The sequence below is a fragment of the Canis lupus genome, chromosome 36 (assembly GCF_003254725.2).
Source record: "Canis lupus dingo isolate Sandy chromosome 36, ASM325472v2, whole genome shotgun sequence".
Classification (NCBI taxonomy): Eukaryota; Metazoa; Chordata; class Mammalia; order Carnivora; family Canidae; genus Canis; species Canis lupus.
Window position 1 is genome coordinate 19,119,919 of NC_064278.1, and position 27,279 is coordinate 19,147,197.

General features: G+C 36.4%; 1 protein-coding gene and 1 long non-coding RNA gene across 8 annotated transcripts in view; one reads left to right on the forward strand and one right to left on the reverse strand.

Annotated features, from left to right (window-relative positions):
• The window catches only part of CHN1 (chimerin 1), a 224,027-nt gene that overhangs the window by 154,297 nt on the left and 42,451 nt on the right, over positions 1-27,279 (reverse strand). Inside the window, exon 1 of one of the 7 annotated variants that reach the window (XM_049106290.1) lies at positions 3,032-3,148. The exons of 5 other annotated variants lie outside the window; for them this stretch is intronic. In XM_049106290.1, coding sequence (XP_048962247.1) covers positions 3,032-3,115 — 84 coding nt within the window. In that variant the 5' untranslated portion in view covers positions 3,116-3,148. Of the gene's footprint in view, positions 1-2,176; positions 2,249-3,031; positions 3,149-27,279 lie in introns of those variants that run through there. One more of the 7 variants, XM_035697140.2, reaches the window with a different exon arrangement.
• On the forward strand, positions 132-26,611 carry LOC112668132 (uncharacterized). Its single transcript, XR_003141493.3, has 2 exons — positions 132-269; positions 26,371-26,611. It is a non-coding gene; the product is annotated as an uncharacterized LOC112668132 (long non-coding RNA).

The following is a 27,279-nucleotide window of genomic DNA, read 5'->3' on the forward strand; positions in this document are numbered from 1 at the left end:
GTAAATGCAGTGTTCATCTCTTCACCATGGACCCAGAGCTTGGCCCAACCAAGGTTCCTGAATGAAATGTGAACCAAACTTGGAAAGCCCTCCTTTTTATAACTCAAGTTTGGCCTCTTATTAAAGACCTAAGCGATGTTTCCTCTAACCAATTTGGCAGACCTAACAAACAGACTGCACAAAGTCTTTCTGCTTACTCAAACTTTTCACTCTACACTGGGAAACAAAAAGCTATACACAGGAACTGGGTCACTCAACTCAATTCAAAGGTAAGGACCATCTTTTTCCAACCTATTTTTTTGTTCTAAACAGCAAGTTATATCTCTCTGAGGTTTTCTCTTTAAATAATCTGATAATTTCTAATACTGTTTATCCTAGCATGTTGGCACAGTAAGTCCTCAGACAGGCCCACTTAACCACATGCTTTCTGACAGAGAACTTCAAGAGAAGATTTAACTCCTGCCAAGCCTCCCAATAACATCTCAACATTTTCAAATGGCTCTCATTTGGATTTTGTTAGGTAAACAAAATAAATTCACCTTTAATAACAGGACACATTTCCTAAAGCTCTCTACCACAAAAACAAGAATACACAATATTCAACAATACCAAAAAAGTATATCCTTCTACTTGTCTCTCTATAGCTCTCACTTCTAAAATCAGACTGCAATGAGTTAACTCTTTATGAAGTCCTTGTAATTCATCCTTAAAAGAATATACCATGTGGTATAAACATTGAACCACACATATAAAAAGAATATACCTGATTAACACTTTTCCAAATTCAACAATGGAGACTTAACCATCCAGAGCACTTGAAGTTACAGATATTAAAAATGTAATCACATGAAAACTCTTGGCAGAATTTTTGCTTTTTATAAATAGAAGTTCTGGAAAATAACCAACTGAAACTATACTTTTAGTGGGGAGCTTCCTAGACAGTCATCTATGAACCATAACTCTTGTCTCAAATGCCCTCATTTCCTTCAGTCGAAACAGTATACAGTTGACCCTTGAACAACATGGGTTTGAACTGCACACGTCCAACCACATGTGGATTTTTAGGGGATCAATACAGTATATTACTGTAAATGTATTTTCTCCTCCTTATGATTTTCTCACTAACAATTTATCTTCTTTAGCTTACTTTCTTGTAAAAATACAATATATAATATATATAATATACAAAATATTTGTTAATCAACTATGTTATTAGTAAAGCTTTATAGTTAAGTTTTGGGGGAGTCAAAAGTTACACTCGGATTTCCAACTGTGTGGAGGTGGGGGAGGTGGGCACCCCCAATCTCCTCAATGTCTAAGAGTCCACTGTATATCCTCCTTGTTCTTTCCTTACAGGAAAAGTTGCAAACGATGTTTTTCCCTTTGCTATTATGCATCCTTTGAGACAATTATTCCTAACTCACGTATTTCCCATACACCAACACAGATTTACAGCAAAAGGAATCTATTGCCATATTCTCTGGCTTAGGAGTTGCACTAGAATGTGTTTATTAGAATGTGCATTTTTGGACACAGATTCACGTAAGAGTTAGGATTTCCCAATGATGAGAGTCAACATGTCATTTTGCCAGCAAGCACTGAAACAGAAACCTTTCAAGTCTTGCCTTATGTCAATGTTTTCAAGCTTCAAGAGGACAGGTACTCAGAACAGAGGATATACTAACCCTTAAATGAAACCCTATAGGGAAAAGAGAGATAATGCTTCCATTATTAATACTTTAACATGACAGATAACTGAGATGGGAAAAGATCACAACATATCTCATCACTGATAATTTCTTAATGTACTTCTTTTAAACTGGACTTCTCTTAGAAAACCAGTCATTTAAAACAAAACAAAAAACCCAAATGAACAGTGGATTGTGAAGAACACAGAGAAATTTGCTTTAGATTTCAAGATGTGGAGCCAAATGTGGAATAAGGCAGCTCAAAGCTGTAGGAAAGGAAGCAGAATCAGATATGGAAGCAATATTGTGTTAACCACAAATGAGCAGAGTTGGATCATTCTAAGCACACGCTAACTGTCCCAAGGTATAATAAAATGCTCAGCATGTTTTAATTAAATGTTTTTTGACTGCACACATGACAGTAGAAGCTGCCAAGAAGCAAAAACACTTTTTGGAAATGAGACTTTGTGCTCTGAATTTATAGGTACCTATTTTTCCTCCTTTGAGAGCAGGACCCAGGGTATGAAACCTCTCTCTTGTCAACAGCTGCATCCAACAAGGCCTAAAATGAACATGTAATAGACTTATTTGTCTTAAAAGTTCCTGCAGTGTGAAGATATGAAGAGCACTACCTGAAAGTATAATAACAAAGGCCCACCTTTTCTCAATTCTAAAATCCATATGCTTTGAAAAGTAAAAGTATTTTTATAACTCATTTGGCCAACACACACTTGTCTGACCTGAACCTAAAAGCATTTTCATAATTCTTTATAACGCATTCAATGGCAAAAACCTTACCTGAATGGATATAAGAATATTTGCAGTCCTTACTTACTCCGTTGAGTGTGACTGTTCATTTGTTTCATTGCAGAAATATCAATGGGTGATTACAGAGTGCTAATCTCAGACAATGCTGGGGGGTTAGAAAATATATATACACAAAATCTATTACCTTCCTAAAATCTGAAAAATTCTGAATTCTACTGCATATCTGTTACCAGAGGTTTTGGATAAGGGCTTAGAGATGCACTACCTTTATTAATATTTATAACTGACCATGTTAAATCACACGTCAGAACATGACACTGTTCTGCTAGATTCTCCCCAATGGCTTCCTGTGTCACTCAGACTAAAAGCCAAACTCTTTACTGCTGCCTACAAGACTGCTACTCAAAGTGAAACACAACATTGACATCAGCTGGTAATTTGTTACAAATGCAGAACCACAAGACCCAATTCCCTTCTATAAATCAGATACTGCATTGTCAAAAGCCCCCTAGCTGATGTGCACGCCCGTGATTCAGAAGCACTGACCCCCAAGATACTAGAAGACCTGTCCTTACCTTGCAAGGTCCTACTTCTCTCCCCTCACTGCACACTCCACTCCTCCTCTCCAGTCTCTGGTTTCCTTGCCATTTATTAAACATTCAAGAAACACTTCCAGCTAACTGCTCCCTCGGACTGGAATGTTCGCCTGACTTGCTCCCTCACCTATTTCAGTTCTTTACTCAAAAGTCATCTTCTAAATGAGGCCTTCTCTTCACTATCTAAAATGTTCAAAATACCCTGGCAATTCATATTCTTCTGTTTTCATTAGTTGTCATACTTTTTCTCTTTAGTACCTATCACTATCCAAAATATGAACATTTTACCAAATTATGTTGGCTTTTGTTCGTCTCTTCCCATTAGTATGTAAGCTTCATGAGGGCAAAGATTCTTGTCTATTTTTCACATTGCCTGGAACAGCGATTCTCAGTGTGGTCTGTGGACTCCTGTGGATCAGTCAGACTCTTTCAGGGGGATACACAAGATCAAAACTATTTTCATAATTATACTAAGAAGCTATTTGCTTTTCTCACTATCAGTGCAAAAGCTGTGGAGGGTAAAACTGCTGAGCTTTGGCACAAAACAATGCAGGAGCACCAAACTACAATAGCTGTCACTGTATTCTTCACTGCCACACATACTCAAGGCTTAAAAACAAATTTAGTTTCATTTAAAAATGTCCTTGATAAAGCAGTTTAAAATGCATTAATTGTACTATATCTTGACCCTTGAGTATGTGCCTTTTTAATATTCTGTGTGATAAAACAGGAAGCGTGTATAAGGCATATCTACAGTATGATGGGGAAAATATGTGAGATCATTCAAGTTGTGAACTGGACTAGCTGCAATTTTCATAAACACAATTTCACTGGAAAGAATGACTGACGTACTATGTCTATTCAGACCTGGATATCTGGTAGATATTTTCCTGAAAATAAACAAAGTTACCTTGTCACTTCAAGGACAATAACTGACAATATTTATTACCAGCCATAAAATCCAAGCTTTCAAGTGAACATTAAATGTTGGAGAAAATGGGAAGCCTGGATGGCTCAGCGGTTGAGCATCTGCCTTTGGCCCAGGGCATGATCCCGAAGTCCTGGGATTGAGTCCCGCGTCAGGCATCCTGCATGGAGCTTGCTTCTCCCTCTGCCTGTGTCTCTGCCTCTGTGTGTGTGTGTGTGTCTTTCATGAATAAATAAACACACCAAAAAAATTTTTTTTGGAGAAAACTGGGCAGCCCCGGTGGCCCAGTGGTTTGGTGCTGCCTTCAGCCCAGGGCGTGATCCAAAAGTCTTGGGATTGAGTCCCGTGTTGGGCATCCTGCATGGAGCTTGCTTCTCCCTTGGCCTGTGTCTCTGCCTGTCTCTCTGTGTCTCTCATGAATAAATAAATAAAATCTTAAAAAAAAAAATTGGAGAAAATTGTATCACTACCATAAGCTTGACACTTTGTTAATATTTAAAGACTTTTCTGATAAAATGGATAGTGATATTAAAGAATGTGATTTTTTAATATGTTGTATAGTGAAATGTGCTAACATCTGTAAGATCTGCATAGCTCATTGAGCTAATATTTAAGAAATGACAAAGGCATTATCATGAATAGGTTAAAGATCCAAAGTACAAGATAGACCAATGGGTTTTAATATAACAGCATGAAATTTTCTTATTTTAAAAAGATTTATTTATTTATGATAGACATAGAGAGAAAGAGAGAGGCGCAGAGACACAGGAGGAGGGAGAAGCAGGCTCCATGCCGGAAGCCTGACGCGGGACTCGATCCCGGGACTCCAGGATCATGCCCTGGGCCAAAGGCAGGCGCTAAACTGCTGAGCAACCCAGGGATCCCAATATAACAGCATGAAATTTTCAGTGATATGGTATCAGAGTCTACATTGCAACTGACCTTGAAGAAAATACCACTTGTGAAGTTTTAGTGTAGTATCAAAGAATAATCACAACTATTTCAAAAGATTACTAAAATACTTCCCTCTTTTCCAACTACATCCTTGTATAAGGTCAGACTTTCTTCATAGACTCTAATCAAAACAACACATTACAAAAATAAAAAATTAAAAAAAAATAAACACATTACAACAAATGATTGCAGATACAAGTTTTCTTCTTTTTAGCCAAACACCAAGACTTTGAAAAAATGTAAAAGAATGCCACTCTTCTACTTTAAAAATAATTATTTTCATAAAATGTTATTTATGCTAACATGTAATAAGTTTATTATTATTTTTATATCAATTGATAATTTTTTTAACTTCTCCATTTTATTTTCAAATACAGTAAACAGTAATACATATAACCCACATAAACAAATGTGGGTTTGTCCTTAGGTTCCTACATAATGTTTAAGAGTATCAACAGGGGGGGTGGGAGTGAATGGGTGACGGGCACTGGGGGTTATTCTGTATGTTAGTAAATTGAACACCAATAAAAAAAAATAAAAAAATAAAAAAAAATAAAAAAAACAAACAAACAAACAAAAAAAGAGTATCAACAGGTTCTGAGATTAAAAAGTTTGAGAACTACTGGCCTAAGACAATAACTAGTAGATAGCATAAATTCTGTTGCATGAACACTTTACAATGTGCTCGGTTCTTGTTAAATGTTTTGATACTTATTTCATTTATGCCTCAAAAACAACTTTATAAAGTGCTGTTACTATCACCGTTTTATAGGTAAGAAAACCAGTACTTAAGAGAGATGAAGGCATTTGCTTAAAGTCGCAAGCAGTAGAATCTGCACTTGAGCTGAGACTTTAACTCCAGATCATATGCTCCTAGCCACTACTGATACTATTATAAAGGTATGCTAGGTTAGAAACAAGACCAACAATGCAAAGCCAAGTGACTGCACTTAAAAATATGAAGGCACTAAGAAGGAGCAAAAAAAAAGGGAGGGGGGATAAATGCATTGGGGATTGAAGGGAGACAATCTAAGGAGGTTTGTGTGAGGAAAAAAGCTAGGACAACTTCTCAGAGGCAGAAGGCAAATGTTTCAGGAAATATTTCAAGGGTAGCCTACAAGGGTACAACAGCTATCACAAGTTGTTGAACAATAAAACCCTGAGATGTATATTTAGCTTCAAGACCAGCTTCTAAGGCTAATAAATCCCTTACGGTCAGATTCATTCCTGACACTATTAAAGTCCTCTTACTGCTATTGGTTTCCCTGTAGCTCAAGCTTGAATACAACTTTCTTTTTTTTTTTTAAGATTTTATTTATTTATTCATGAGAGATACAGAGAGAGAGAGAGAAGCAGAGACCCAGAGGGAGAAGCAGGCTCCATGCAGGGAGCCTGATGTGGGACTTGATCCCAGGACTCCAGGATGACGCCCTGGGCCAAAGGCAGGCGCTAAACCACTGAGCCACCCAGGGATCCCTTGAGTACAACTTTCAGTTAAATGTTAAGGATGTTCTTTGGTTGTCACATCCAAATAGAGTTTCCATTTATCAACTTTGGTTGCTGCTACCTATCAAAGTGAGCTAAATTGGCTGGCTCAGTTGGTAGAGCATGGGACTCTTGATCTCAGGGTTCCAGGATCAAGCCCCATATTAGGTGTTGATTACTGAAAAATAATTTTTTTTTAAGTTAAATCTATCAACTCCAAGAAGTGCCTCCCTCTGAGTCCTACAGAATGGTGATTTCTTAAAGTTCTGTCATCTTGATTGGATTACTGACAAAAAGGGCATTTAATATCTGTATTTTACGAAGGAGTCCTGTAAGGTCAAGAACAGTAATTCTTTCCCAGCTTTGAATTTTCCTAAGCTAAAAATTCCTGCAAGAACATGCAGATATACTTTCTACCATCTTAAAATTTCTACTTCTGTAATATTTAAACCATTAATCACTTTTGCTAGGGATGATTTAAAAAATGAGTGATCTAAGACTAGGCAGGAAAACAGAAGATGAAGTGGGTGGTGCTTGAGCAGTAGTCATGGTTCAGCAATGCAACATTCAGACAACAGCAGAGGTTAGGACAAAGAAAACAGTGAAATCTTAGAACTGTTCTCCTCGCTCTATTGGGAGGGAGGTCATAAAGTCAGGTTAGAGTGTTCGCCTATGTATTAATGTGTTCAGTGCTGAGACCATGAAGAATTAAACTAGACAGCGCTATCAGAGAGAAGGTTTGAAAATATGTTTACAATATGAACATGGGAAAAAATAAATTTACAAGCATATTCTCAAAATTTGAGGAGATCCTGAAAAGTTCCTAGGATGTAAGAATATAAAAATAACTGATATTCTCTTTCTCTAGTCTTCTATCTTCATTTTATTTCAGTTGACTATAAAAAGAAAATTAAGTGGGCTTTCATAGCTTCACTAGTGATCTAGGATTATCCTAAAACTAGAATCCTTCAGTTCCTCAATCACAAATTCTTCTACATGGGACTAAAAGTCTAAGGTCAGAAAGAGAATACTGAATAACAGTGATTATGCTCAGTGGTATTTTCCAAAGTTGAGTGGGATGCTGTCCAATGATCACGCCTCCTTCCACCACAGCCTATGCTTCAACATATGGTATATAGAACTGTAGTGATTCAACATTTTACTGGATCATGAAACAGAAAATATATATATGAAACACAGTTATTAGTATTTTAGATTCCACAGAGCACGGCGGACTTGCTGCATGACAGCAATGGACCAACTGATGCTGCTCAAAGCCAAATCCCAAAATACAATTTTCTTAGGAAGAGCAGAAACCAAGAACAGAAGCTGACAATATACCCGCCAGCGTCTGGAAAATTAATGACTAGAAAAAAAGTTGCTGGATATTTCTTTATGAGTCTCTCAAACACTCAAAAGAACAAGGATGGCTGGATGTTTCACCCTTGGGTACTCAGGAAGAAGAGGAATGATACATTGTCTGCCAGGCACCTAAGTTTCTGATGGGACAATGAGGACCTGCCTCATTGTGCTACTAGCTTTGGCAGTACTGGTTGGTTACAAGTGTGGGCTCTGGGTGCTTGGAAACCTGCCTCTTCTACTAGTACTTACTAATTGTGAGTCTCACCCCCGGCAAATGAATACTAGCTGTCATTATTAGCAATAAACTTTTAACCTGATTCCTGAAGTATCTGACATTAAGGAAATTTCTAGGAAAAGAAATGTGGATGTCACAGTAAGATTTTCATAGATAATCTTCAGAACACATAAGATGCCATAATCGAAGTCACTACATAACACTCCTTTCCGTCACTCTGCAATGAGCATTTCTGAAGCAGTAGAGCATCTTCTACAGCATAAGTGGCTAACAGTTTAACAAAAAGTGACTATCTGATTTGGAGTCAAAGTTGTCTAATTCCATTCCGGCCAACATTTATCTGATATCAATCCCCATGCACATGACAATCATATATTTGACAATATAGAAAATATATGCCACTATATGTATACACAATGACGATAATATCCAAGTACATAAAATCAAGCATGGGGCACAGTGGAAAATCAGGTATTGATCAAAGCTGTATGGAGAAATGTTTGAGTTAAAGCAGCACACAGACACAGCTAGAACTCAGTGAATTCCTACCAGCTCCGATGGGAAGTGAGGACTCCTATCATGTAAACACAAAACCTAGAAATTTCTCAAGGTACCATCCTTTAAATGTCCTTAAGTAAAAAAAAAATATCATGTCTTTTTTCTCCTCAATTCTCCTTCAGGATTCAGAAAGAATACTGAGCCAAGGCTCACCACACTTCACACATGAAATGTGACAGTCCAATAGTTTTACCAAAATGGAAGCCAGATAATCAGTTTATTTTAAAATATCTAAACAGAGTCTTCTTTTAACTCCAGACTTGATGCAGCTTTCTAATAAGCAATATTATTTGTGACTGAAAAAGCAGACTGAATGATTTATGTCATACAGCTGTGAACAAGCATTTTGTTTGAAATACCGTCTGCATGCTTTACTGCACTGACATTATTAGAATGCCCTCAAGGATCCTGAATACTACGGATTGGAAAACAAAAGGTCATTGTCACTGGAAAATGAAAAAAGACTTATCTGATTCAAACCAACATCAAGCACAGAGAAATGACAGCAATGGAAAAACACTTTCATGTGCCTTTATCAGTCTGTATGGGAGAATTATTTATCTCTAATAAGACTTAAAATTCTTGTGATATATCATAACAAAAGTAAATGTTTTTTTTTTTACAGCTCACAAATGACAGATCAAATTGTTTTCTCATAAATTTTCAAATATTTGGTATACTTTTGAAAGTCAAGCAAGTCAAATAGTCAAATATTACTATTTGCTGATAGTAAATATTTTCCCAACAATAATGAAATGCTCAAAAATAAAGGCAAAGTAATATAATTTCATTCATATCATTAATACATACACATATGTGAGACTGGATTCTTTCATGCATGTTTTATAGATAAAAAAAATTTCAGAAAATCTGAGTTCTTGATATAAAACATGTGCTTATAATTTTAAAGAAAATTCTCTATATTTTCTATGTAAACAAGCCATAAAAAAATGATAAAAATGACAGGTAACATATTGACACAAGCTAAACTGTCCACTGCGCATTAACTATTGTAACAAACTTGCCTCATAGATAAGGAAGAAAATTTCTGCATTTTACTGGTAAATGCAATATTTTTTGAAAGCACAAGAATTTCTAAGAAAACCCCTGGTGGCAAACAAATGCATATTATTAACCTTACCATTTTATTCCTCTACTACTCAGCAGTAAAATGCTGATGCGATCAGAGCAAGTTAAACAAATAAATAAATAGGTATATATATATATTTATAATACAAATACAAGTCTTTCCTCTAAAAGAAAAGGGTAGGGAAGCAGGGGAAAGAGTTCTTTTTTCATCTATTGGAGAACCCAATTTTCATTTCCGTGAATTTTTTTTTTTTAAGATTTTATTTATTTATTCATGAGAGACATACACACAGAGAGAGAGGCAGAGACACAGGCAGAGGGAGAAGCAGGCTCCATGCAGGGAGCCCGATGTGGGACTTGATCCTGGGTCTCCAGGATCACGCCCTGGGCCAAAGGCAGGCGCTAAACCACTAAGACACCCTTTCTCATTTTTTTTTATTTTGAAAATATCCAAATCTATAAAAAATTGAAAGAATAGTACATTCTTTACTGCATCTTTCATCTAATTCACTGATTGTTAACCCATTTGCCCATTTGTTACTTCTATACTCTTCTCCCTATATATCCCTAAAACAATTTCAGATAAAATTTCACTCATAAATAGTTCAGCATGTATATCCTGAAAATAAAAACATCCTCCTACACACAAATAATGCTGTTATCATACCTAAGAAAGTAACCCTTTGTAAGCTAGGAAAAACAACCATCACAACAAACAACCAAATCAACCAAAAACCAGGACCCAATTTACTATCTGGGTCCATGAAACTTTTTAATTTTTGTATATTTAGGTCATTTTATGAATAATTTACCAATTCAAGACTGAAATGATAGTGAAAAACAACATATTAGAAATTTAATGAAAATTTAACATGCAAACCCAAATTTTATTCTGCATTTTTCTGTTTTGAATATACCTTAAGCAGACATCACTCTTTGAATACAACCAATTGCTCACTGGCAGTCATACATGAACGTACATATCCATGTTAATAAATACAGAGTCCAGGTCTCAAGTACATCTCTAAAAGAATTTGTCTTATCATTGTACTGGTTCTTTTTCTGGTACTTGAATTGTCAAAATGCAGTATTTCATATTTTAAAAACATCTTAATGTTCTAGTTTATAACTATTTCTGGTTTTTCCTCTTGCACCTACATCTTCAAAACATAGCACTTTTGAAAAATCAGCTGGCTCATAATTTTGCTGAAGAGAAGAGAGTAATCTTCTTTGCTCCATAACTGCAAAACTTTTTAGATTCATAAAAACTAATTAAAGTGACCAGTCCAATAAACTGATCATTCCTACATCATCTATTTCCTTCCTGTCACTTCTGTACACACACCTACCACAGGCATATGTCCACATAAAAACTGTATCAGGTATATTTTTGTGCATAAGCCTCAGGGTAAATGAAAAAATAATGTCCATTGTCCTATTAGCAGAATGGGATAGGCCAGATTCTTGCTACAAAATATGAAGCAATGAAATTCTTCCTATTGAATGACTAACTGGATATGAACACGTTATTTCCTTTTTCTTTAGATACATACTGTTCATCATCAATTCTTGAGTTCGAGAAAATGCACCTAACACTTTAGTTGGTAATTGTTTTCTATAAGGAGCCAGATATTTTCAACTTTGCTGGCCAAACCACCTCTCTCAGCTATGTAACTCTGCCTGCAGAGTGGGAAAGTAGCCCTAGACAATATATGAACAAATGGGCATGGCTTTCACAATAAAACTTTACTTATGAAAACAGGTAGTAAGGGGCAGCCCGGGTGGCTCAGCGGTTTAGCACCACCTTCAGCCAGAGTGTGATCTTGGAGACCCAGGATCAAGTCCCACGTCGGGCTCCCTGCATGAAGCCTGCTTCCCTCTGCCTGTGTCTCTGCCTCTCTCTCTCTCTCTCTCTCTCTCTCTGCGTCTCTTGTGAATAAATAAATAAAATCAAAAAGAAAAAGAAAGAAAGAAAGAAAACAAGTAGTAAGCTGACTTGCTGACCCCGGATCTTGGATATCATCACTTGATAATTCACAGTCTGAGATTTCTTCTGTATGATAAATTTAACCATCACCACTACAGTCTGGAATACTGTAGATGAGCTGTAGATGAGCTGTAGCAGAGCTCATCTTCTTTCTATCTATTACAAAATGTCTTCCTCTGTCACAATGTTTTGCTCTGCCATTATGTGCAGGAAATAGAAAAGTCTACATTTCTAATTATGTTCAACGATGTGTGTTCAATGAAGTGTATTCAATGAAATTTTAAAACAACACAACTACAAAGATAGCGTCTCCATACCTTCTTTTGTACCTTCTTAAAAGACAACACAATACTTTGGGTAGCAAAGTAAGGAAACTGGACAAAAACAAAGTAGTGAGCATGTATACCACAACTACAGTGTTCTTCTGTTTTCTTATTAGAGGTTTTTTTTAGCATAATTGGGAATAACGGAAAAGTAATGATGAAATAATTCCTAGAATGATAAAGTGGCAAAATGTTTTCAGATACAAAAAAAAAAAAAAAATCATAAAAACCCCTTAATGTATCTGAGATTTATATGGTGGAAGCCTGAATGGCTCAGTGGTTTAGCGCCGCCTTCAGCCCAGGGCCTGATCCTGGAGATCCGGGATTGAGTCCCACGTCGGGCTCCCTGCATGGAGCCTGCTTCTCCCTCTGCCTGTGTCTCTGCCTGTGTCTCTGCCTCTCTCTCTCTCTCTCTCTCTCTCTCTCTGTCTCATGAATAAATAAATAAAATCTTAAAAAAAAAAAAAACCCATATGGTTTCTTCTTGCAATATGGTAATTGCAAGATATTGTTTTATTTTTTAAAAAGGTAAAATTTCCTTCATTCTTTAGAAAACCCCTAACAAATAGATCTTCTCAAAAAAGAAACCCCAAAATTAATATTGAATAAAAGGGACCCTGATGGTAATCAAAATTTAAACATACCATCAAATATACCCAATTACATGAAAAATGTCCTTTTTTGTTTTTTGATACAGGATCCAATTAAGGTTCACACATCACATTTGGTTGCCTTATCTTTAGGCAAGAACACTTCTTGCTCCTCTACCTTTTTAAAAAATCTTTCATGACAATGACATTTGTAAAAAAAAATCAATACCATTTTTTTTATTTTGAAAATATCCAAATCTATAAGAAATTGAAAGAATAGTACATTCTTTACTGCATCTTTCATCTAAATTCACTGATTGTTAACCCATTTGCCATTGACACAAGCTAAACTGTGACACAAGCTAAACTTGTAGAATGTCCTCATCCTATATTTCTGTGATTATTTCACCATGATTCAGATCAGAACCTGTTATCTAATTTTCAAGTCCCTTGTTCAAAAATGAAGAATTTCAAGATGGCAACAGCAGAGCATTAAACCAAAGGCAAGGTTCTTCTGAGTGTGGAGGAGCCATGTCCAAATATCCACAAAGCCAGCCAGTATTCAGGGAAAGCATTTCTGCAAGCCTACTACTGCAGAGATGATTTATACTCACCACTGCATCACATTAGGAGATGTGGCCATTTGATAAATATTAATTCTAGGCTTCAAATCCATCTCTCATCAGTTCTAGTTTATCATTACTTCTAGTTCTTTTTCTTACAATGGCATTTATTGAAATGCAATAAAGATTCTAGATTTCAAATACATCTTAATAAATTCTAGCTAGTGTGAAATGTAACTAATGATATACAATAATTTTAAATTGTTCTCAGCATACTATCTCTTACCCTTCCATAGTGACTACACTAATAAATTCATAAAATATAATATAAATGGCTTTAAAATAGTCTAGAAATCAAAATGATAGCCAAACTTTTAGTGACTCAGAGAAGAAAATCTTTATCACTTTCAAACAGATAAAATCCCATTCATCTACTCATCAAACATGTATCAAGTACCAACTACAGATGAGAGCTAGGGCTAAATTAGAAATGAATGTGAATAGAACACAATCCTATACTTGAGAATTCCATAGCTAAGGCCTGAAAAAAGACATTAAATAATCACAATGTAGTTTGAGATATGTTACCACAGAGTTGCTAATGGATACCAGGTGAGCCAATTTCAATCCGACTTTGCCATTTACTAAATTTCATGAATGTGCAGTGTATTTTAGGATTCGATGGGATTACAATGAAAGAGGACGAGCTCTGGAAACAAAATAATGAGAGGTATTATCAACCATAATAACTTGTTCTTGATAAATAGAATAATTATTTCATTTGATTAAATGGGAGGTATTCTGGATAATATGCTAAGTATATTATTTTCATAGAAGGCAGGAACAACCTAATAATGTCACTCAAGCTAAAATCACAGGCCTCTCCACTCTTTTTTCTCTACAGTCAGCCCAGGAAACCCGCCCGCTGACAGGTTCTGGTCACCTGTATCCCACAGGGTACACAGCAATAGTTAGGCTGTACAGGTTTAGCAAGGCACCTCTTTTTAGAGCAATTTTATGCCAAGATTTCTAATTTTGGAATGTTTGTATTCCCAGAGGATTCCAGCTCTTCCCTGGAGAAAAGGGAGGTTACAAAAGCCCTAAGGATAGAAATGCTTCTGTATAAAAACATAACTGGGACCACTCGTACTTTTATGTTATGGTGGTATTATTCTTGCTTTCCCGTGTAAGTGAACAATAAAAGCTAGTGCTCTGAAAACAAGACAGGCTGGTAACACTGACCAACACCACCTCTGCTATCTTCAGTCCACCAAGAGAGCAGGAGCACCCAACAGCAAGATTTAGAAGAAAAATAAAGTTTTCACCCTAAGTATCCATGTTCATTTTGTTTGCTTATTTACTTGAAACAAACAAATGAAAACCCTCCCAAACTCCCACACATCAGTCCAATTTCCTGCTGCTACAACTACAACTGATCAGGTTTATAAACACTGCATTTAGCCCCACTTCTCTGACATTCTGAGTTCCCAGAACATAAAAGTACTTGAAGTCCTATTTCTGCAGGTGAAATTTTACAGTATTTATTATGATTTTAATTAAAAAAAAGACTGTTCTCAAACGGGGGCATGATTTTTTTAAAGAGGATCCATAATTAAGCTTACTGTGCATTTGGAAGTACAAATGATCAGAAAAAAAATTTAGATAAAGTATATCCCTGGTTTTCTGATGGTGATTAGGATGTTATGTTTTTCCTCAACCACAACTAATGAATCAGTCATGATTTGTACTCATCATCTCACAGGCATAAGATGTACTAAAAAATGATTTTTAAAAATTTAAGATTTATTTATTCATGAGAGATAACAGAGAGAGAAGCAGAGACACAGGCAGAGGGAGAAGCAGGCTCCCTGAGGGGAGCCCAATGTGAGACTCGATCCCAGGATCCCAGGATCACGCCCTGAGCCAAAGGCAGACACTCAACTGCTGAGCTACCCAGGCGTCCCTAAAAAATGATTTTTAAAATGGTCAAATCGTCGTGAACAAATGAACCTAAACCTTCATATTTTTAATATACAGATACTCTTCAACGTAAGATGGTTCACCTTAATGATTTTTCAACTTCACAGTGGCAGAAAGCAATCTGCATTCAGTAAAATCAAACTTTCAGATTTGAATTTGGATCTTTTCCCGGGCCAGCCAGGTGTGTAGGACCCTCTCTTGTGATGCTGCACAGTGGCAGCCACAGCACCCGGTCAGCAAACAATCAGGCCGGGCAAAGAACCAATATGCTTACAGCCATTCTGTTTCTCACTTACGGTACAGTATTCAATAAAGTACATGAGATAGTCAATATTATAAAATAGGCTTTGTGTTAGAGGATTCTATCCAACTGCAAGCAAACCTAAGTGTTCGGAGCACATTAAAGGTAGGCGAGGCAAAGCTATGACATTAAGTATGTTAGGTATACTCAGTGAATTTTCAACCTCTGATATTTTCAACTTGTGATGGGTTTATTTATTTATTTTTAAGATTTTATTTACTTATTTATGAGAGACACACACACGCACAGAGAGAGAGAGAGAGGCAGAGACACAGGCAGAGGGAGAAGCAGGCTCCACGGTGGGAGCCCAACATGGGACTTGATCCCAGGTCTCCAGGATCAGGCCCTGGGCTGAAGGCGGCACTAAACCACTGAGCCACCCAGGCTGCCCAACTTGTGATGGGTTTATTGGGAACATCATCTCATCATAAGGCAAGGAAGATCTGGATAAGAAATAGCCGCAATGCAGCTATCACTCATGTCGTGGTTTGTAATCATATAAATTTGGAAGGCAAAATTCCAAAGATATTTTGCAACTAAACAATAAATACATTTTAGCAAGTAACAATAAAGTAAGAAGCTCGACCACAAGCTAATTTTACCAATTTTAAAACTGTTTAAAACTTCCCTAAAGGTCAGTTTAAGAATCACCTTGAATGTAAAATTTGGTCAAATTTTGTGTTTTGACTATAGTTGAATCCACATGCGGCAAAAGGAGGGAACCAAATTCAAGAAAGCTTCCATCAGCAAATGACATGCTTTCATGTGCTCAAATACCTCCTTACACAGCTGGCTGAGGAAGAATCTGGCTCTTTAATTTCAAGTTGGAGAATTTTAATAAGTTGGTCTTTGTTCATTTACTTATAATAATAACATCTATGTAGACATGTCATTTTGCAAAGTGCTTGATGATAGAGCAAGAGTTATGAGAGCAACTAAAAAATTCATGGGCACATATCCAGAAACTGGGCTAAAAAGAAGACAGGTAACATTGTGGACGATTGTCAGCAGCAAGGGCACTGAGCACCCCAGAAGCCACTGTATCTTTCACAGAGCCACTGTCTTCCATCACTGAAAGTATTCCTTGAACAAATATTTTTGAGAAAATAAAAGATGTTAACCTATGAATAAGTGACTTGCAGTTTTCCATACAAAAAGCAGTTTAGCTTCTCAGATGACACCTATTGAAACTGTAAGTGAAGCACAAAAACAACATCTGAGCTCCTCAGCATCCTTCCTGCCCGAACACATCTCACAAAGCAATACAAAAATTCATCCCATTTGAACATGCGTATATGAATCTAAACGCTCTTCAATTCAATGCAGTTTTCCAAAAGTGACAATTCATTTTTTTAAATATTTCATTTAAATTCAATTTGCCAACACACAGTATAACACCCAGTGCTCATCCCATCAAGCACCCTCCTCAGTGCCCATCACCCAGTTACCCCAATTCATCAGCATTTTCTCCGTTAACTAAAGAAAGCACTGGTAGATGCTTCTTTTCTAATATGGAAAAACATTATATGAAAAATGGACAAATTATGGAGAATATCAAAATTCCCTAATTTTTAAGATAACATTTAGTTCAAAGAAATATCATGCTTTTAGTTGTATCAGTTTATGACACAGAAATGTCCCCCAGCAAACTCTAACCCCAACGCATTTATCCTCCTCTGCCACTGGTGACAAGTGTGAAAACATGTGTAAGGTTATGTTGTTTGTTGTAGACTTTTCCTGTAGGCAACAGCACATAGCATGGGGCCTGCTTCTCCCTCTGCCTGTGTCTCTGCTTCTCTCTCTGTTATCTCTCATGAATAAATAAATCTTAAATTTTTTAAAATCATTTTTAGTACATCTTATGCCTGTGAGATGATGAGTACAAATCATGACTGATTCATTAGTTGTGGTTGAGGAAAAACATAACATCCTAATCACCATTAGAAAACCAGGGATATACTTTATCTAAATTTTACAGTATTTATTATGATTTTAATTAAAAAAAAGACTGTTCTCAAATGGGGGCATGATATTTTTAAAGAGGATCCATAATTAAGCTTACTGTGCATTTGGAAGTACAAATGATCAGAAAAAAATTTAGCACATAGCTTTGGTACTAGTATCTTTCAGGAGTTCAAAATAGTTTTATACCATGAAATTCTGTTCTTATCATTTAAGAATGTATTTTAAAAATACAGGGGATCCCTGGGTGGCTCAGTGGTTCAGCGCCTGCCTTTAGCCCAGGGTGTGATCCTGGAGTCCTGGGATCGAGTCCTGTGTCAGGCTCCCGGCATGGAGCCTGCTTCTCCCTCTGCCTGTGTCTCTGCCTCTCTCTATATATATCATGAATAAATAAAATCTTTAAAAAAATAAAATAAAAATACAATGTTCTCTTATAACGTTCTCTTACATACCAAAAAAAAAAAAGTTAAAAAAAAATGGGTAAAGCTAGCCCCTACTAGTAATGGAAGGATAGTGATAAACTCTGAGGCCAGATGAGACAGACCGAGGCCCTCCAAAGGGGTCTATCTAGGATGCTCAGTAATGTTCATTCCTTGATAAGAGTACTAGTCACACAGGTGTCTTCATTTTGTGGTAAATTACCAAGCTTAGGACTCCTGTATTTCACTTATTTGTTTACTTATTTGTGTATTTTACTTAAACATGCCTGTGTATCTTCTATTTTTCCCGTTCTGTATGTCACACTTTAAAAATGAAAAAAACCCTCTTCGCCAATGACATGATACTCTACATAGAAAACCCAAAAGTCTCCACTCCAAGATTGCTAGAACTCATACAGCAATTTGGTAGCGTGGCAGGATACAAAATCAATGCCCAGAAATCAATGGCATTTCTATACACTAACAATGAGACTGAAGAAAGAGAAATTAAGGAGTCAATCCCATTTACAATTGCACCCAAAAGCATAAGATACCTAGGAATAAACCTAACCAAAGAGGTAAAGGATCTATACCCTAAAAACTATAGAACACTTCTGAAAGAAATTGAGGAAGACACAAAGAGATGGAAAAATATTCCATGCTCATGGATTGGCAGAATTAATACTGTGAAAATGTCAATGTTACCCAGGGCAATTTACACGTTTAATGCAGTCCCTATCAAAATACCATGGACTTTCTTCAGGGAGTTAGAGCAAATTATTTTAAGATTTGTGTGGAATCAGAAAAGACCCGAATAGCCAGGGGAATTTTAAAGGAGAAAACCATATCTGGGGGCATCACAATGCCAGATTTCAGGTTGTACTACAAAGCTGTGGTCATCAAGACAGTGTGGTACTGGCACAAAAACAGACACATAGATCAATGGAACAGAATAGAGAACCCAGAAGTGGACCCTGAACTTTATGGTCGACTAATATTCGATAAAGGAGGAAAGACTCTCCACTGAAGAAAGTCTCTTCAATAAATGGTGCTGGGAAAATTGGACATCCACATGCAGAAGAATGAAACTAGACCACTCTCTTGCACCATACACAAAGATAAACTCAAAATGGATGAAAGATCTAAATGTGAGACAAGACTCCATCAAAATCCTAGAAGAGAACAAAGGCAATACCCTTTTTGAACTCAGCCACAGTAACTTCTTGCAAGATACATCCACAAAGGCAAAAGAAACAAAAGCAAAAAAAAAAAAAAAAGAAACAAAAGCAAAAATGAACTATTGGGACTTCATCAAGATAAGAAGCTTTTGCACAGCAAAGGATACAGTCAACAAAACTAAAAGACAACCTACAGAATGGGAGAAGATATTTGCAAATGACACATCAGATAAAGGGCTAGTTTCCAAGATCTATAAAGAACTTCTTAAACTCAACACCAAAGAAACAAACAATCCAATCATGAAATGGGCAAAAGACATGAAGAGAAATCTCACAGACGAATACATAGACATGGCCAACATGCACATGAGAAAATGCTCTGCATCACTTGCCATCAGGGAAATACAAATCAAAACCACAATGAGATACCACCTCACACCAGTGAGAATGGGGAAAATTAACAAGGCAGGAAACCACAAATGTTGGAGAGGATGCGGAGAAAAGGGAACCCTCATACACTGTTGGTGGGAATGTGAACTGGTGCAGCCACTCTGGAAAACTGTGTGGAGGTTCCTCAAAGAGTTAAAAATAGACCTGCCCTACGACCCAGCAATTGCACTGCTGGGGATTTACCCCAAAGATTCAGATGCAATGAAATGCCGGGACACCTGCACCCCGATGTTTCTAGCAGCAATGTCCACAATAGCCAAACTGTGGAAGGAGCCTCGGTGTTCATCGAAAGATGAATGGATAAAGAAGATGTGGTCTATGTATACAATGGAATATTCCTCAGCCATTAGAAACGACAAATACTCACCATTTGCTTCAACCTGGATGGAACTGGAGGGTATTATGCTGAATGAAGTAAGTCAATCGGAGAAGGACAAACACTGTATGTTCTCATTCATTTGGGGAATATAAATAATAGTGAAAGGGAATATAAGGGAAGGGAGAAGAAATGTGTGGGAAATATCAGAAAGAGAGACAGAACATAAAGACTCCTAACTCTGGGAAACGAACTAGGGGAGATGGAAGGGGAGGAGGGCGGGGGGTGGGGGTGAATGGGTGACGGGCACTGAGGGGGGCACTTGACGGGATGAGCACTGGGTGTTATTCTGTATGTTGGTAAATTGAACACCAAGAAAAATAAATTTATTATTAAAAAAAAATAATAATAAAATAGAATTTCAGCAAAAAAAATTAAAAATAAAAATGAAAAAAAATTCCTTGAGGAACAAATAAATACGGCTCCTTACAATTCCACTGTTCTTAGTATAATAACAGTAGTCCTACTGACCATGTATGAGGAGGGTGCAATAATTATCTCAAATAGTGTTTGTTATAGGCCAAAAAATCTCAAGGACGTTCCACATATAAATTGAGCATTCCACAGTTAGAGAATAGAGAATAGAAGAAATAAATATATCTAAGTCTAGAATCAGACTTCAGAACTCATGCATTCAGAAAAAAAACAAGTCAATCAGTTGACCAACCGACAAGGTGAATCCTTCCCTTGACAATTACATATCTACAATGTCTAAAAATATGATGGAGAAGACCCATAAAGAACACATTCTAGTTTAAGCTATTTTCCTTTGTTCTCAAATGTGTACTATAAATCTAAAGACGGAAGGAAAGAAATCTACTGCTTTTTTTTTTCATCTTCAGATTTTTAAAAATTTAATAATAGAAAAAAACCTGGTGCTTAAAAAAAAACCCTACAGGCCCCAAATGAAGTCACTTGCACTAAGTACCGTCACCAAACTGAGACTCCTAATTGGAGTTTCAACCTTCCCCAAGAATGAAATCTTGATGCGTTATCAGTCTGGAATCTCCTGGTCAGCACTAGTGAGGTAATCCATCTGATAACTCCTATGGCTCCCAAAGAGAGATAACCTTGCCTGAAATAATCCTTCCCGCCCACCCACCGCCCCCCAGGTCCCTCCTGGTCCTACTCTTTCTGCCTTTAAAAATCTTTCCTCTCCTGCAGCCCTTTGTAGCTCCTTTGTATTTGCTAGATGGGATATTGATTCATGAATCTTTGAAAAAAAACAATTCGATCTTCATATGTACTCAGTTAAATTTTGTTTTTTTTTAACCCTGGTAATGGGCACATTTGAAAGTGCAATCTTCATTTTATCAATGGAAAATCATAGCACTTTAAAAATAAAATCTTCAGATCTCAGTATTCAAAGATGCCAGGGGATGAATCAGCACTGTGTGCTATGTGTGCATCCGCTACATCTGCTCCTCTATTACATTTCTCTGACCGAGGTTTCTCACAAAGTTCCTTAGCTCAGAAACTAAGTTTAAATTCAATGTTCGCATACATTCAATGAAAATGATTGACTTTTAAAGAGACTGTGTATCATAAGCCCATTTAAGATAGATCCTGTACCAAACAGTATGATGGGAATGAAGGCAACATGAAACTGAACACTACACCCTTGATACAGAAAAGGGCAAGCTAACAAAGGAACAGCCTCAACGTGCAGCCTACCCACAGAACATATTATGTATGCTTAGCAGCCAGCACATACAATAATTGTTTAAAAAAAGAAAACGAGTGATTCTTTCTTCATATATAATAGATTCCTTCTTCCCAGACCTTTGTAAGAATGGTGAAAGAAATGACTACTTTCACAACCATCTAAAATATTTGGTTATAAGCTTCAATTTAATTTTTCAAAAAGTCTGACTTCATTTTCAACAGAAGGTTCCTTTTACTGTTCTTATTCCATAATATACCTTTGACTCTAATGCTTGGCCACTTTTATGATGAGGCTGAAAAAAAAAATCAGACCTAAACCTACAGACCTAAACTTAATTAGCTCTAAATTTTAGTGGATACACTTTCCTGTCTTAGTCTTTTATGATATAGTTTTCATTGAAATTATGATCGGGATTTCAGAAAACAATAAAAAAATATAAAACTTCCCTCAGCAAGAATAAATAAATAAAACTTGGGACACCTGGGTGACTCAGTGGTTGAACGTCTGCCTTTGGCTCATGTTGTGATCCCATCGTCCTGGGATCCAGTCCCACATCGGGCTCCCCACAGGGAGCCTGCTTCTCCCTCTGCCTATGTCTGTCTCTCTGTGACTCTCATGAATAAATAAATAAAAATCTTAAATAAAACTTCCCTTAGCAACCTCAACGTAATTTCAATATAATTCCCTTCCCTAATAATGATAATGTAAACAGTAACCATGTAAAATAAAATAGTGTTAATTACATACTAAATATACAGGGGTAAAAAGGATCCATATAATGATTGGGTGAATTCCTGCTGCCCTTCATTACCGTTCCATTTATTAAATCTCATTCTTACTTAGAAATACTAAGCTATATTCCAAGTATACCTTCCTGATTTTAAACAAACAGAACAATTATTTTAGAACAATTACTAATCACCAGATCCTTACAAATGGCAGTATTTTAAATGTTTAGAGGCTACACATATAAACTACATCTCATAAATCATATATATTCTTTAAAAATAAGTGTTAAAGGCAAATGGAATGAAGGCAGCCTTTTTGTATTACACAGATCCCAGTGTTTCCAAAATAACCTTAAAATCTTCAATAGTCTTAACTCCTGTAATAAAAATGAACACTTTTCAAAATATTAAACTGAAGCTCATCAATTTTAAAGAGTCAAGCTTTCTGAAAACCTAAACTCTAACATTTAAAATAAATATTTAGATGTTCCTTCTTACATTGTTGCTGAATTTCCTTAGAGTAAGGAAAAAGAGGAAACAGGGTGGCAAGCGCCATCTTGTGGGGTTCCTAGGAAATATTTTTACTCTATCAGTTCAGTTCCAGAAGCAAATTATTATACTTACTCAATACAGTATTTTTGAGATCCAAAATGTTTTTATTTTTTTTATGTTTTTAATTTAAATCAAAGTATTCACTAATGGTTAATTTTCCAGGGTCCAAATGCCAATAACTGTAATAAAGTACATTTGTGGACATGGGGTAAGATCTTTCTTCTAAAGCACTTGATATATTTATAGCCTAACTGTCACATTTTATCTTTATAACATCCTCAGGAATTAAGGCTGGAGAGATATATTTTACAATAAGGAAGCTTGATAATATATATACCAAAGGAATTAAACAAGCATCTAGGCAATGGAGAAGTTAGAATGAGTTTTCTGATTTTGGGGGTAGCAAAGTCATAGAACAGTGGCTCGCAAAATAGAGGCCTTTTGTTGTTTATAAAAGCTAAACCAGAAAGTTAGCAAGAATTCTAAAATTCAGGGCACCTGGGTGGCTCAATTGGTTAAGCTCCTGCCTTTGGCTCAGGTCATGATCCCAGGGTCCCTGGATTGAGTCAGGGAGTCTGTTTCTCTCTCTGCCCTTCCCCCCACTCATTCTCTCAATCTCTTTCTCAAATAAATACATAAAATCTTTTTTTTTTTTTTTTTTAAATACATAAAATCTTAAAAGAAATTTTACAGTTCAGTGGAACTAAGAAACTCCTTGTGTGTGTGTTTGTGTATGTGAGCCATGCATGTCCGTGTGCCTTATAAGTAAAAGTATACAAAGCAAGTTATAAGTTAAGGTTCATAGTATATGAAAAAAACGAAAAGAAAGGAAAGACTAAAAGGAAAGAAAATGCCCCCAAAATCATGTTTACATGATTCTCTTTAGACTTTAGAAATAGTACTATTCTAAAAATAAATAAATAAATAAATAAATAAATAAATAAATAAATAGAAATAGTACTATTTCATATATTAAAGAAATAATATTAATATTCCACATGAACAAGTGGCCTGGAGTTGCCTTGCCACTAGACCAAAGATGTGTTTTCTTTGCCCCCCAGAGTGTTTTTTTTTAAAGGCCCAAATTAAATCCCAACATTAAAATTGGAAATTCCTCAACATCTCCTATTGTCTGCTACCTATCTGCCCACTGAGTTGTGGGCCTCAGTTTACAATTTTTTCTAACTTCCTTAATTTTCCTCCTTAATTCTTTTTCCTGGTAATCTTTTTTTGGGGGGGGATGGAGGGGTAGTGAGGGCATAATGACATCCAAGGTCATGCTAGGGAACAACACCATCTGCTTAAGGACCCTTCCCCAATTTTCTATTTGAAAGGTACTTAATTCCAGTCCTGCTATATTGGTTGACAATGCAGCCACACCTGGAGGTTTGCAGAATATTCATCTTTTTTTTAATGCTGTTCTGAGATACAAAACTTTGAGAGAGCTTTCTGCTTTGTGAAGAAAACCCAAGCCTACCACTGGTGGGAAGAACTAGGGAGATCTGTGTTATGGTTCAACATTTTCTTTATGGGAGGGGGGAAAAGACTAAATAAATACTTGGGGGAGACTGGGGGCGAACATGACTTCGGTGAAGTCTAGGTTGATTTAAGATTTGACAACATTTTTAATTTCTATAGCTTCCCACAACTGTTTTAATAAAATTCTCCCAGAGCATACCATTTTGCTAGTATTGCTAATGATTTCTTTTTCTTATTTGAGTTTTATAAGTGATTATTTACAACATAACTACCATAATATATTTATCTGCCTTATGACAATATGATACATTATACTTCTATAGAGGCTTTCTCAAGGACTGTGAATCTTTTTATAACTCACTGGGAAATAAAATGTGAAGCTTATTAAACTTCCCCTCTTGAGTTCTTTAGAAAAGAGAAAGTATACAAAACAATAATAAATACACTGTTAAATATACCAGAGTTCACCCAAGTTTGGTGGGTTTTGGTTTTTTGGGGGTTTGTTTTGTTTTGTTTTGTTTTGTATTTTTGGTAATTAGGAAAAATTTGAGATTTTTTTGTAATTAGGAAAAGTTGGAAATAGATGTAACCTACAGAAATAGGTTTGAAATACAGGACAGTTTAAAGTGGTAGACTTCATTCACTTCAGTTTATATTACCACTTCTAAGTCTGCCTTAAAATCATAAAGCTTTTAAAAAGCACTACTTGATGGTGTTTATTACTACACATTGTTGCAGAGTCTCAATAAAAAATTTAGATGAAATTCACCTACGATAAATTCTTAGTCTCTTAATCTAGGTATTGTTACTTAAATGAAGCTTAATTATACTTCCATAAGCTTTCTGTTTAAATTTTAAAATAAATGTCAACTTTAACAAATTTATACCTTGCCATCTAATTATAGCAGCTGAAAATACATAGTAAGCAACACATTAAAACTGCACATTCACTTTAAATGTAATTTTACTAGTGAAAAAACTACCTCAGAACAGTTCTTTTGCAAACTAATATTAATATAATTAACACATACTAATTTTCCTTCTTTCCTGGTAACAGAAAATAGCTCATTATAAGCCGAAAATACTGGATGTTTTCTATGGAGACCTTCAATTTTTGATTAAGTGAAAATTATTTCCAAAAATTGTTTTTCAATTTTCAAATGCCTTTGTTTTCCTAAGATCAATTATGATACTTGAAACAGATGAAAGGAAAAAAAATTGATTAGAAGAGTGAAATCAGAAGGCACCGTGAGCTGAATGAGGTCTTGCCCCAAAGGAGTAAGTCCTAAGACCCGTGGGCAGTCAGTGCTCCCTCCCTCCCGACCAGGGTGGGACACTGGGATGAGGGACTCCCAGAAAACATCTAAAAGAGAGAGAGCAAGAGCTCCCCTGTCTGGAGAGACCAAGAACAGCAGGGAAGGGGGCGGCACAAGAAAGAGGCCTGGGTGCCTCCAGAGAACTGCAGAGCCATCTGTCTGAAAAATTGAGGATGACAGGCCTTTAAGTATTCTGCAAGTCTATAGCCATGTCTGTTTCCTTCCTTCTTTTTATTACTGTATCATTAATGTTCCTTTTTCTTGTTCTTTTGAAATAACTAATCCTTTTAATTTCGACTAAAAGAGTGAACAGACAAAAGTTGAGGATCATTTCTCATTCAAAAAGATAACTGAGGGGTGCCTGGGTGGCTCAGTGGTTGAGCGTCTGCCTTTGGCCGAAGGCGTGATCCCAAAGTTCCAGGATCGAGTCCCACATCGGGCTCCCCGCAGGGAGACTGCTTCTCCCTCTGCCTGTGTCTCTGCCTCTCTCTCTCTCTCTCTGTGTCTCTCATAGATAAATAAAATCTTAAAAAAAAATAACTGAAAGTGTCCAGTCAACTTCTAAATATTGTGATGGATTAAAAAGAAAACATTTTTGTGGCTCCCATATTTAACTTATTTTGCACACATATATAATGAGCATCCTTACAACATCCAAGCCTAAGAATACTAGCAAGTGCCATCCAAAGACTCAAACAGGCTGCATCACCAAAAGCAACTTATAAGAGTCGCAAAGTCAATTTCACCAATATTTTTTTTCACAATTAAATAAACTATTGTTAGAAATATGTGAAATGTCCCATAGACTACTGACTTCCTCTTTCTTTTTGGTTTCAGCACATCTGAAAAACAACAATAGTGTAAGCTTTCTGGTCCACTGCTTTGTGCCTTCTACTCAGTAAATTTAAAGACATTGAACGAGCCATTTTTTAAATGGAGGATAATATGCAAACGTCCTATGAACCTGGCTAACCCACCACCGTCTACAAGGGAGGCTCAAACAAAGAACAGCATGCCCTCACCATCTTCTTGCTAGTATCCTGAAAAAATTAAAAAAAAAAAAAAAAAAAAACAAAAATGGAGAAGAGATATCAAACCAGAAGTACCCAACATTCCTCTTACATTTAGTTTGGTCTGTCCAGAAGGTTTTGGTTTCCAGTTGAATACGGGACACCTAGCAACATTAAAAGGACCAATTGATGAACCTGGATGAACAAGTCCTGTGTTTGCAGATCCTGTTTAGTGTTCTTTCTCAACTCTGCTTTGAAAGTTGGAAGAAGGATAAAGAGACTTTTTCTTTAAAGAATATAAAGCAGTATAAACCCAGCCAGAGGGGTACTTGGGTGGCTCAGGGGTTGAGCATCTGCCTTCAGCTCAGGTTGTGATCCCAGGGTCCCAGGATCAAGTCCTGCATCAGGCTCCCCACAGGGAGCCTGCTTTTCCCTCTGCCTGTGTCTCTGCCTCTCTGTATGTCTCTCCTGAGTAAATAAAATCTTTAAAGAAAATCCAACGAGAATTTCACCAAAAACTTTTCAAAAAAGTTACGTTGACAAAATCAACCAATCCCTAAGTAAATATGTCCTGCCCTTAACATGCAACAATACTGCAGGAATATATATTTTTTAACTTATTTTGCATTTAATATATATATGCCGCCTCCTTTAAAGACTGAAGATAGACAACAAAAACAATCTAAGACAGATTTTGAGATATGTTTGCTATTGCTAACTTGATTAACATATTGTA